The sequence below is a fragment of the Entelurus aequoreus genome, linkage group LG04 (genome assembly GCF_033978785.1).
Source record: "Entelurus aequoreus isolate RoL-2023_Sb linkage group LG04, RoL_Eaeq_v1.1, whole genome shotgun sequence".
Lineage (NCBI taxonomy): Eukaryota > Metazoa > Chordata > Actinopteri > Syngnathiformes > Syngnathidae > Entelurus > Entelurus aequoreus.
Genome location: NC_084734.1, coordinates 74,408,529 through 74,420,876, shown reverse-complemented (window position 1 = coordinate 74,420,876; position 12,348 = coordinate 74,408,529). Strand labels below are relative to the sequence as shown.

The following is a 12,348-nucleotide window of genomic DNA, read 5'->3' as shown; positions in this document are numbered from 1 at the left end:
TCAATAGGTAACATGCACTACGTTTCAATGCACTAAATTAATCAGATTTCTCAAATTGTTTTTTTTTTTGGTATTTTCATACCTACATGTGAAGTCCCAGTGTCCATGCACATCTATTGGTAAAAACGCCATGTGTCTCCCGTACACTGGGGGGCACTTATTTTCTTTTAGCATGTATTCATGTATTGCTTTTCCAGTTGACTATAACGTCACACCAGGAACCTGCGGCTCCTTACAAATCTGCTGTATTTGTTGTCCGCAGTAATATTGGTTCAGATTACAAATATTACGTCACTAATTAAAATGCTGTTGTTAAATAGCAGACAGCATCAAAAGTGATCTTAGATTGCACTTCCAACATGACGCTAAGGTCTCTGAGCGGATGCAGGTCCGAAGCAAATAAAGACTGGGGGGAGAGAGTTGTTTCAAATGAATTTTTGGACAAAGAATCATGGAAATAAAAACTTTCGAATGTCTTGGAGTTCATTCAAAAGGCTCTGTGGATTGATGGAAGGAGTTTTAAATCGGAAAGAAAAGACCGTCCGTGCATTGGTCAATACATGTTCCAGATGAAAGTCTGACAAGACAAAGATTGAACTCTTTGGCGTGAATGCCAGGCGTCATGTTTGGAGGAAACCAGGCACCGCTCATCACCAGGCTAATACCGTCCCTACAATGAAGCATGGTGTTGGCAGCATCATGCTGTGGGGTTGTTTTTCAGCGGCAGGAACTGGGAGACTAGTCAGGATAGAGGGAAATATGAATGCAGTATTATACGGAGACATCCTGGATGAAAACCAACGCTTCCCATCCAACCTGATGGAGCTTGAGAGGTGCTGCAAAGAGGAATGAGCAACACTACCCTAAAGATAAGTGTGCCAAGCTTGTGGCATCGTATTCAGAAAGGCTTGAGGCTGTAATTTCTGCCAGAAGTGCATCAACAAAATATTGAGCAAAGGCTGTGAATACTTATGTATATTTGATTCTTTAGTTTTTTAATTTCAATACATTTGCAAAATAAAAATACAAACTTTTCACATTGTCATTACGGGGACGGCGTGGCACGGTTGGCAGAGTGGTTCCTGGTTCGATCCCCACCTTCTACCAACCAAGTCACGTCCGTTGTGTCCTTGAGCAAGACACTTCACCCTTGCTCCTGATGGGTCGTGGTTAGGGCCTTGCATGGCAGCTCCGCCATCAGTGTGTGAATGTGTGTGTGAATGGGTGAATGTGGAAATAGTGTCAACGCGCTTTGAATACCTTGAAGGTAGAAAAGCACTATACAAGTATAACCCATAACCCATTATGGGGTATTGTTTGTAGAGTTTTGAGGAGAATTTTTTATTTTTTTTCCATTTTGGAACAACGCTTGGACATAACAAAATGTGGAAAAAGTAAAGCGTTGTGAATACTTTCCTGATGCACAATTTAAAAAAAAATGAATGTGTCAAATAAAAATAAACTGGAGAGACTGGCTTGCATGGGCATGTCATATATTTGATTTTTGTTTTATTTGTGTTAAAAACCAATGTGACAGGATGGGCATCGGAGATTTTAGGCAAAATTACTAACACATAACACATCATTTTTATATGACACAATTAGACATACAATAACATTCAATATCAACTTCGAGTCATTTCTTTTTTCATTTGAATAATAACATTTCAAATGATACCCATGACAACTTCATTGCAACTACGTATTTGTGTTCTTCGTTGTACACAGTCCTCTGTTGAAGAGTTGTCACAAAAGTTTGGCTAAAAATGTGACAAATAGTTTCCTTGTTGGCGAAAAAGGCAGAGGCGGGGTTCCTCTTTAAAGTCAGTACCGACGCAGTAAAAAAGCAGCAAGTCTGCGCAGTCTCTCTAATGCCAAGCTCAGAAAATAAACTCTTGATATTCTTCAAGCTATTGTGCGAGCTGGAAATGAAGCATGAATTTTATACAGCAATTTTCAGTCCTCAGTAAACAGAGACTGCTTGTTCTCGCTATCTGTTTGTCTCACTAATTAGCTGCAACTTCTTGTGACAATCCATAACGTAAAAGCACGTATCGAGCCTCTTCTATATGAGCTGCAGAACATGTACATAAGTAGAACATTTCTTAAAGAATCTAGCGGTGGTTTTGCTGTACAGACCACTTTTACAATTTCACAGAATAGCCACATGTTTGTTTTTTTAAAATAATGTTTACTTTCTACAACACAGCAGTCTTTGTGTCTTTTACTGTTTTTTTTTTTACAGTATGCTGATAATTACAAAACCTCTAAAAACGTCATTATTAGAGCACTTTTTAGTATGAAAGCTAACAGTTCTGATGACGGATTCTGTTTAAAAACATTTTTCCTGGACTATTAATTAGTGTTTAACATTACCTCCTGAGAATCAGCATCCTCTGCAGTGGACATTTGTGATTTGAATAACCAGGCTATGTTTTTTCTCGGACAAGAGTAAGAGACCAAAAACTGCAGAGGACGCTGGTTTTCATGAGTAGTACCTCAACAACAGAGTTGTGACAGAGTTCCTAAATCAACGTCTCCCATTGAAATGAATCAAAATCAATTGAATTGAACTTTTGTCCACAAAACAGAAAAAGGGGCTTATGGAAAATCAGTAGCGCGACCACTAGAACTGTACAAACGGGGCAAGTCTTATGTACTTTGACATCGGTTACCGATTGGTAGCAATGTTCAATTGTACTGCCCCTGTCAAATAAAAAAAATAAAAAATACAAATACAAATAATAATTGGTGCTTGGCCCCCCAAAACAGCCCATTTTAAACATGCAACATTCCTTTTAAAAAGAAAAATAAACTTTTACACAAGAAATATTGTCTAAAAAATACAATAGAATGTACTACAAACAAAGTCGTTTTATGAAGTAATGTCATAATCATGTTTGGAGAGTGAACTTCTATGGTATCTCCTTCTTGCTGCTTCTCCGTCAAATGCGTCAGTAGCAGCTTTTCCATATTTTCATGGATAAATGTCTGCCATTTGCTTTTTCATGCTTTTGATCATTTATTTCTTTTCCGCTTCTTCTCCTGAGCCCTTGTCCTTCACACTCACTTTCTTCCTTCCCATGGTTATAAAAACAAAGTCATGTCGATCTCTAACTATAAGCTAATAAGACCAGATGTTATGGTTGGAACTTACAGGGTTTGCTGCTACATTTGTTACGGCAAATAAAGGCGGGATGCTTGTAACTCAAATTCTTAGTTGTCACTTAAACCATAACAATTAGCCGAGAGACAGCAGTTATTTTAAAACACTCTTAAGTTGAGATACTACTGTGTTGAGGGTTTGTATCCCACCCATGCATTTCTGGCAGCCATATTGGAAGGCTCGAGTCATTGTTTACAATAGCGCTACAGGAAATATTGCGAAACTATTCCGTACAAAATAACACTGCACCGGCTATGATACGATAAATATAAGGATCTGTACCAAATCGACAAGTCTGAGTCGAGCAGAGACCACAACATCTTCCCCGATGTCTCATACCCAGACTTAGTGAACTACTTAATTTTTAAACCCAGGCCATTTTACACTTCGAAAGACTTTCAAAATGACAAGAGTTTAGAAAGCTATGACTGGTTTGTTTGCGGATGGGTTTGTGACATCTGTGTAAATCTGTACAAACCCAGTGGTTATCGTGTTGTCAAGGGTAAAGTGAAGCACTCTCAGAAATGATCCGAGCCAAGTTTGACACCCTGGGTGGTCACGGATAACCAATCTAATATCATCTCAGCTGTAACTGTGACTGTAAGGCAGGATTGGGAGAATGATGTTCTCATGTCGCTTCACTTTTGTTTTATGTGGAGGCCTTAATCCAGATGAGAGAAGTGAGTACTATTATTTGATCAATACAACTAGTATCTAAGTTCTTCGACCAAGCACATCAAGTTAACGCAAAATGGGGCTATCATTCATTTTAGATTCATTACTACTTACAACATTTTCTTAATTACCGTATTGTCCGGACCATAGGGTGCACCGGATTATGAGGCGCACTGTCGATGAGCGGGTCTCGTCAGATACATTTTCATATAAAAGGCGCAACGGATTATAGGGCGCATTAAATGGGTCATTTTTATTTATTTTTCTGAATTGAAAACACTTCCTTGTGGTCTACATAACATGTAATGGTGGTTATTTGGTCAAAATGTTGCATGGATTATGTTTTACAGATCATTTTCAATCCGCTTTCTAACAGTCGCTTCAGGATGCGCTGTTTTGTGGGCGGTCTTATTTACGTGGCTCACCTTCGGCGGCGTCTTTTCTCCGTCATCTTTGTTGTAGCGGTGTAGCGTGCAAGGACGGGAGTAGAATAAGTGTCAAAAGATTGAGCTAACTGTTTTAATAACATTCAGACTTTACTTAAATCAATAACGGAGAAGCATCTTCTCATCCGTAAACAACAACACCGGAAATGTGTCCTGTGAAAAACCGTCCGACCGGAACTATATAATAACTCAATTTCTTTGGGTGAATAATGTAAACTCACTACACCGGTATGTTTTAGCGCTTTCATGGCGAGTTTACGGACAGATATAAGTAAGAACTTTACACTACTTTATATTAGAAATGGCAACAGCGGAGAATGAATGTCCCATAACAAGAAAATAGAGAAAAAGAAGAAGCTTATCGACTACGGTGTTGGCACGAACTACAAAGGCGGACCTGCGCAATTTTTCAGGACTTATGCAGATCCCAAATACACGTCAGCAGGTACCAGAAGGTAAGAAAAGTTGCTTTTGCATAATATTGCGCAACAAAACGCCAGATAATATGTCTTAACTTATACACACACCATAATATTACTCGTATGTTGAAGCACAGTACAATCCATCAAGCGGTGCAGCTTCATAGCTTACCAAAGTCGCACTACAACATTTTGATTGATTTTTGAGCGCCATGTTGTTCTTTTCAATGGAACACCTAAAATTGTTGTGTTGTTTACTTGAGTCATATTGCAGTCTACACGTGCTGTATCTCTTATTTGGGACTGCCATCATATTGCAGTCTACACATATCTCCTTTGTGTGACTGCACTTATCATTTCACCATGTAACAAATAAAATAGCTTCGAGGTCGGTAAGCACAACCAAAATTATTCCGTAAATTAGGCGCACCGGGTTGTATTGCGCAATGTCGAGTTTTGAAAAAATGAAAGGATTTTAAGTGCGCCCTATAGTCCGAAAAATACGGTACTTGGAATTTAATGATTGCACTTCACATCTCGGTTAATCGCAGCAATCCATGCTCGCCTTTGCCGTTTACTCTTCTGTTCAGCCACTTCCGTCCGTCCAGAAATACGCTTAGGAATTTGATAAAAGATAGTACTACCTCTCCTACATCGACTAGTGGCAGTTGACAATCGCACACAAAGTGTGTGTTGGCATTATGAGTATCGCTAGATGAATAATGAGCGACAATGAGCGTGTTTACAAATGAACCATACCGATATGGCCACCGGCAATGCATTGTGGGAATAATAGAAAATCCGAAGCCCTCTACATAGAATAACAACCAAACACCAACAAGTAGTGGTGTAACGCAACACTGTTGAAGTGTGCATTCATGCTCTATTCTAGACTGCTTGACACATTGAGCAATATTGACATTGTTTACACAACAATTTCATTTCACAACCACAGTTCTTCTTCCTCTTGTTTAAGGCGATACATTGACGCAACCATCATTTTACTTTTGTCTTTGTCTGAAATTCTCCACTTCTTTGTCATAAATAATGCATATATTTACACCGCTACTGCATCCGACTAACATAACTTACCTTAACTCTTCATTCATATTCAACATGTGCCAATAGAAGCTGTTTGCTTTTTTTTTTTTTTTTTTTTAAAGAAAAGTGCCATCGCCAACTACTGGCCTGGCATGAACATTACAGCATTTTCACTCTTTTAAGCTCCATGCGAACGTCTAATATGTTGACCCATTTCTGTCTGTACAGATAAACATTTGTTTAGATGAAAGCACCATCTCAGATCTTTTAAACAATTATATAATATCGTGAAACCATCAAAATAACAACATTAGATGATCCAATATTTATCATTCACTTTAGTGGTGGCATCCACTAAATTTCACAACACTTCTTCCATTGTCTGTACAGTTGGAAAGCGGTGCTAGTATTCCCTCCAGAGGCACATTGTCTTTGGTCATCCTGCCAATAACTTAATTTATATGTCCTTTACGTCAGTGGTCCCCAACCTTTTTGTAACTGCGGACCGTTCAAAGCTTGAACATTTGTCCCACAATCCTGTGTGCTTACGGACTGTATCCCTGCAGACTGTATTGATCTATATTGATATATAATGTAGGAACCAGAAATATTAATAACAGAAAGAAAAACAACCCTTTTGTGCGAATGAGTGTGAATGAGTGTAAATGGGGGAGGGAGGTTTTTTGGGTTGGTGCAATACATGTAAGTGTATCTTGTGTTTTTTATGTTGATTTATTAAAAAAATAAATAAATAAAATAAATTTAAAAAAAAAAGTTATTTCTTGTTATTTTATTTTTATTCTATTTCTTTGTTTCAGTGGTTGGGGACCATTGCTATACGTGGTTCACATACATCGATATTTAATCCATTGCTTAGATGGCCGTACAGCGATTATTCGGCTCCACGGCCATACTGGAACCTTCTGTTTTGATCACAGTCACCTTGGACGATTGCTGGGAACCATACAGCCTGTTTCTGCGACAAAGGCGCTCGCGGTAATTCTGGGCAAAGATGAGCAACATGAGCGGGTTGATGCAGCTGTGGGAGTAGCTGAGGCAGATGCTGATGTTGTAGGCGTAGATAAAGACGATGGTCGGGGAGTTGTTGCTCAGGTTGATCACCTGGATGACGTGGTAGGGAGACCAGCAGATGAGGAAGAGAGCGATCACCATCAGGACCATCTTCGTGGCCCTCTTGGCCCACACAGACTGCCTACGCTTGACCCGGCGGATGGAGCTGAACACGTGGTAGAGCGTAAGAGAGTAGAAGGTGCTGATAATGACCAGGGGGATGATAAAGCCCAGGATGGACTGGTAGAGGGTGTACCAGTACATGTCCTCTGGCCCGTCCAGATACATCATGCAGACCTCAAAATGCTGTCTGCGGACGACCTTGGCGTACATCATGACTGGTACGGTGAGGAGGAAGCTGCCGATCCACACCAGCATGTTGATGATGATAGTCCACTGGATGGTCCTCCGCTCTGAAGTGGGGTGGACAATAGCGATGTACCTGTGGGGAAGAAGGGATATTTTTAGATTCACACTGCAGTCTGTAACTTGGGTGATAAGAGGAACACCGGTGGACTTGCCATGAGCATCACAAGCTGACACATAGTACGTGTCCATACACTTTAGTTCCTATGTGTCGAAGTCAAGGCCCGAGGGCCGGATCTGAATGATGTTAAACCTTGGAGCGACTTTTGTTATATTTTGCATATTGTTCTCTTTGCAACCTTTTTCCCTCCACAGCTGGAGCGTTTTGAGTTCATTGAGAATTTGGTTAGTTTAGAGGTTAGGTAAGCTCGGCTTTTGATAGCCTGTTAAGTTTCTCCCGTTTTTGACCCTTTCCCTTGTTTGGAATAAATATTTGTTGTCAAACTCCTGCATCTGTGTCCAGAGTCCTGTTCAGGTCGTGACATTTTGTGTGCTACAGTTTGTATGTGTAAAGTTAAAGTTAAGTTAAAGTACCAATGATTGTCACACACACACTAGGTGTAATTAAATGTGTCCTCTGCATTTGACCCATCCCCTTGTTCACCCCCTGGGAGGTGAGGGGAGCAGTGGGCAGCAGCGGTGCAACGCCTGGGAATCATTTTTGGTGATTTAACCCCCAATTTCAACCCTTGATGCTGAGTGCCAAGCAGGGAAGAATGCTGGTATGAGCTTTAAACACAACCCGTTAACTGCTGCCAATCAAATGGTTAATAAGATACTCTTTAGGGTTCATATGTTTGTAAATCTGACTGTGATGAAGTCAGTGCCTCACCAGCCATGAACCTCACAGCACGTCACTGGTCTTTGGAGGTGGGTGAAAGCCGGAGTACCCGGAGGGAACCCACGCAGTCACAGGGAGGACATGCAAACTCCACACAGAAAGATCCCGAGCCCGGGATTGAACCCAGGACTACTCAGGACCTTCATATTGTGAGGCACATGCACTAACCCCTGTGCCACCGTGCTGCCCTCAATCTGAAGTTGTCTTCATTTTTTAGTTTTAATGCCATGATTTTAATAGTCTGCCCCGTGTGTGCACGGATTTTCCTCCATGCGGCCCCTGAGCTAAAATGAGTTTGACACCTCTGCTTTAGTTAGTCCCAATTCTCAAATAGTTCTGTTCTAAATAAGAATCCTACAACCAACAGAAACACCTTAATCCGTTCGTGTTCGGTTTTGAAAAGTCAGACTAACACACCTGCATTATGCGATTGGAACCCAGATATCTCGAGTGGGGTGTGCGGCAAAAGAGGACCCTTAGTATCGTGCATGCGCCAGTTTCAATAACCCAGAGCAAATAGCATTCAATACAAACAGACACAAATTGTAATGAAGAGGAGACTGTTAATTTGCTTTACAAATGGAAAAAAAAAACTTGCCTGCCTTAGAGTATTAGCCATTTACAGTATTTGACATGAATAAGAATATTCATGTGACTGCATGTGTGTGTGCAATGTACTTCTAAAGCATTGACATTCTTGCAATTGTCTAAAGGGCATTCACATACATTTAGTTACGTGGAACAATACGAGGGTCCTGGGTTCGATCCCAGAGTTCGGGGTCTTTCCGTGTGCAGTTTGCATGTTCTACCCCTGACTGCGTGGGTTCCCTCCGGGCACTCCAGCTTCCTCCCACCTCCAAAAACATGCACCTGGAGATAGGTTGATTGGCAACACTAAGAATCGGCCTTAGTGTGTGAATGTGAGTGTGAATGTTGTCTATGTGAGTGTGAATGTTGTCTATGTGAGTGTGAATGTTGTCTATGTGAGTGTGAATGTTGTCTATCTGTGTTGGCCCTTTGATGAGGTGGCGACTTGTCCTGGGTGTACGCCGCCTACCGCCCGAATGCAGCTGAGATAGGGACAAGCGGTAGAAAATGGATGGATGGATGGAACAATCTGTTCACCAAAAATGCCCTTCAAGTTCATGCGTTGTAGTACTCGTGATGGATGGACGGTGAGTGCAGGCTTAGTAATACTTTAGTGCACTGATCTGCCACTAAATCGACAAAGTACCTTTTTTCGATAAGGTCCAACACACTTCATTGAATACATTTACAGACACCTTATATTCACACATTACGCAAGATAAAGATGCAGTGGAGTGTCCAAAGAATTCTGCTGAAGTTGTACAATGTGGAGTTCCACCAGAATTGTCAGGAAAAATAGGCCATAACCGTTGGCCAAAACAGTCATCATAGATTGCACAGAGGCTTCAGTAGATCTCTTGAGACTTTCACATATCATAGTTGATTGAACATCTAATGCAGGGGTGTCCAAACATTTTGGCTTGGGCTGAAAAAAATTGGGCCGGGGGGCCGAAAGTCAACTGCATTTGAAGGAACAATATATATATTAGGGCTGTGAATCTTTGGGTGTCCCACGATTCGATTCAATATTGATTCTTGGGGTCACGATTCGATTCAAAATTGATTTTTTTGGGTCACGATTCGATTCAAAATTGATTTTTTTTTCAATTCAACACGATTCTCGATTCAAAAAATGATTTTTTCCCGATTTCAAAAGGATTCTCTATTCTTTCAGAACATAGGATTTCAGCAGGATCTACCCCAGTCTGCTGACATGCAAGCGGAGTAGTAGATTTTTGTAAAAAGCTTTTATAATTGTAAAGGACAATGTTTTATCAACTGATTGCAATAATGTAAATTTGTTTGAACTATTAAATGAACCAAAAATATGACTTATTTTATCTTTGTGAAAATATTGGACACTGTGTGTTGTCAAGCTTATGAGATGCGATGCAAGTGTAAGCAACTGTGACACTATTTTTTTAAATTTTTTATAAATGTCTAATGATAATGTCAATGAGGGATTTTTAATCACTGCTATGTTGAAATTGTAACTAATATTGATACTGTTGTTGATAATATTCATTTTTGTTTCACTACTTTTGGTTTGTTCTGTGTCGTGTTTGTGTCTCCTCTCAATTGCTCTGTTTATTGCAGTTCTGAGTGTTGCTGGGTCGGGTTTGGTTTTGGAATTGGATTGCATTGTTATGGTACTGCTGTGTATTGTTTCATTGCATTGATTAATTTAAAAAAAATAAAAATAATTCAAAATAAATAAAAAATTTAAAAAAAATTAAAAAAAATAGATTTTTTAAAAACGAGAATCGATTCTGAATCGCACAACGTGAAAATCGCGATTCGAATTTGAATCGATTTTCTCCCACACCCCTAATATATATATATATATATATATATATATATATATATATATATATATATATATATATATATATATATATATATATATATATATATATATATATATATATATATATATATATATATATATATATCCATCCCATATAATTAATCATTCATATAATTGGCCCCGAAAGGGACAAGCGGTGGAAAATGGATGGATGGATATGAAGAGTATGTGAAAGTTTGACTCCTGCCTTGTTTACTATCAAGCAGCTATAAAGCGCCAAACATGGATATGTGTGGAGAGAGTGATTTAAATGTTTCCCATCATGCATTGTAAATTATTTAAATGGGTGCAATTAAAAAAAAAATTATGGTGCATGTATATTTTTATAATATCCGCAAAGTTCAGTGAGCAGGTTTGTGTGACCACGTGTGTTGAGTTTTTGTGTTGGTTGCTTTTTTTTTCTTCTGCACCACGAGTAGGGAAGGTTGTTTGGAATAGGTCATATAAAGTATGCAATTCAGAACAGATTTCGGATTGAAATTTGTGGTTACTGATTTGAAATGATAGCCTTGTCTGCACTAATGACAACAGGCCGCAAGATACACATTTTTAGATATTTAAAGTTCATTTGGAAACACCCTGCGGGCCAGATTCCTTTTTGCACTCATGACACGGGCCAAAGTGAAGACACCAGCTGCAGTTTGGACATTTTGAACTAATGGATTCATTCAACTAGTGTTTAGCTTGTTCTATGTTTTTAATGATGACAATAGATACGTCCCTCCCAGATTTTACAGGCTTTTTTGGGGCCCAAAATGTGTGAATTTGCAGCAGCTTTTTCAGAAAGTCGTTACGAAAGTTTTGAGGCTTATTTAATCAATTCGGAATTTTTTTGGATGAAGACACAATTGGAACAAATATGTGAAAATAAATACTATATGTGTTACTCATTTTATATCACACAGACTCAAAAGTATACACCAGATGGCCGTAAAAGCACATAGTCAGAGCTCATTGCCAAATTACTGTACTGTAAGTAGTAGTGTTGTCTGGGTACCAATATTTTATAGAGATATCCGATAATGGCTTTTTTGCCGATATTCGATATTCCGATATTGTCCAACTCTTAATTACCGATTTCGATATCAACCGATACCGATATATACAGTCGTGGGATTAACACATTATTATGCCTCATTTTATTGTGATGCCCCGCTGGATGCATTAAACAATGTAACAAGGTTTTCCAAAATAAATCAACTCAAGTTATGGAAAAAAATGCCAACATGGCACTGCCATATTTATCATTGAAGTCACAAAGTGCATTATTTTTTTTAAAATGCCTCAAAACAGCAGCTTGGAATTTGGGGGTAGGGAATAGGGGGGGGGGGGGGGGGGGGTAATTTGTAGCGTCCTGGAAGATTTAGTGCTGCAAGGGGTTCTGGGTATTTTTTCTGTTGCGTTTATGTTGTGTTACGGTGCGGATATTCTCCCGAAATGTGTTTGGCATTCTTGTTTGGTGTGGGTTCACAGTATGGCGCATATTTGTAACAGTGTTAAAGTTGTTTATACGTCCACCCTCTGTGTGACCTGTATGGCTGTTGACCAAGTATGCCTTGCATTCACTTGTGTGTGTGTGAAAAGCCGTAGATAATATTTGATTGCAGCACGCAAAGGCAGTGCTTTTAAGGTTTATTGGCGCTCTGTACTTCTCCCTACGTCCGTGTACACAGCGGTGTTTTAAAAAGTCATACATTTTACTTTATGAAACCGATACCGATAATTTACAATATTAAATTATTGGCCAATAATGTCGGCAGTCTGATATTATCGGACATCTAATATTTTGGTACCGGTACCGAAATGTATTTAAATATTTTTTGGTACTTTTCTAAATAAAGGGGACAACAAAAAAATGACATTATTGG

General features: G+C 39.3%; 1 protein-coding gene across 1 annotated transcript in view; it reads right to left on the bottom strand.

Moving 5' to 3' along the window:
* Positions 1–6,534: 6,534 nt before the first annotated feature.
* The window catches only part of mchr2b (melanin concentrating hormone receptor 2b), a 39,876-nt gene continuing 34,062 nt past the window's right edge, over positions 6,535–12,348 (bottom strand). The window contains exon 2 of the mRNA XM_062043758.1: positions 6,535–7,260. Coding sequence (XP_061899742.1) covers positions 6,621–7,260 — 640 coding nt within the window. The 3' untranslated portion in view covers positions 6,535–6,620. The remainder of the gene's footprint in view (positions 7,261–12,348) is intronic.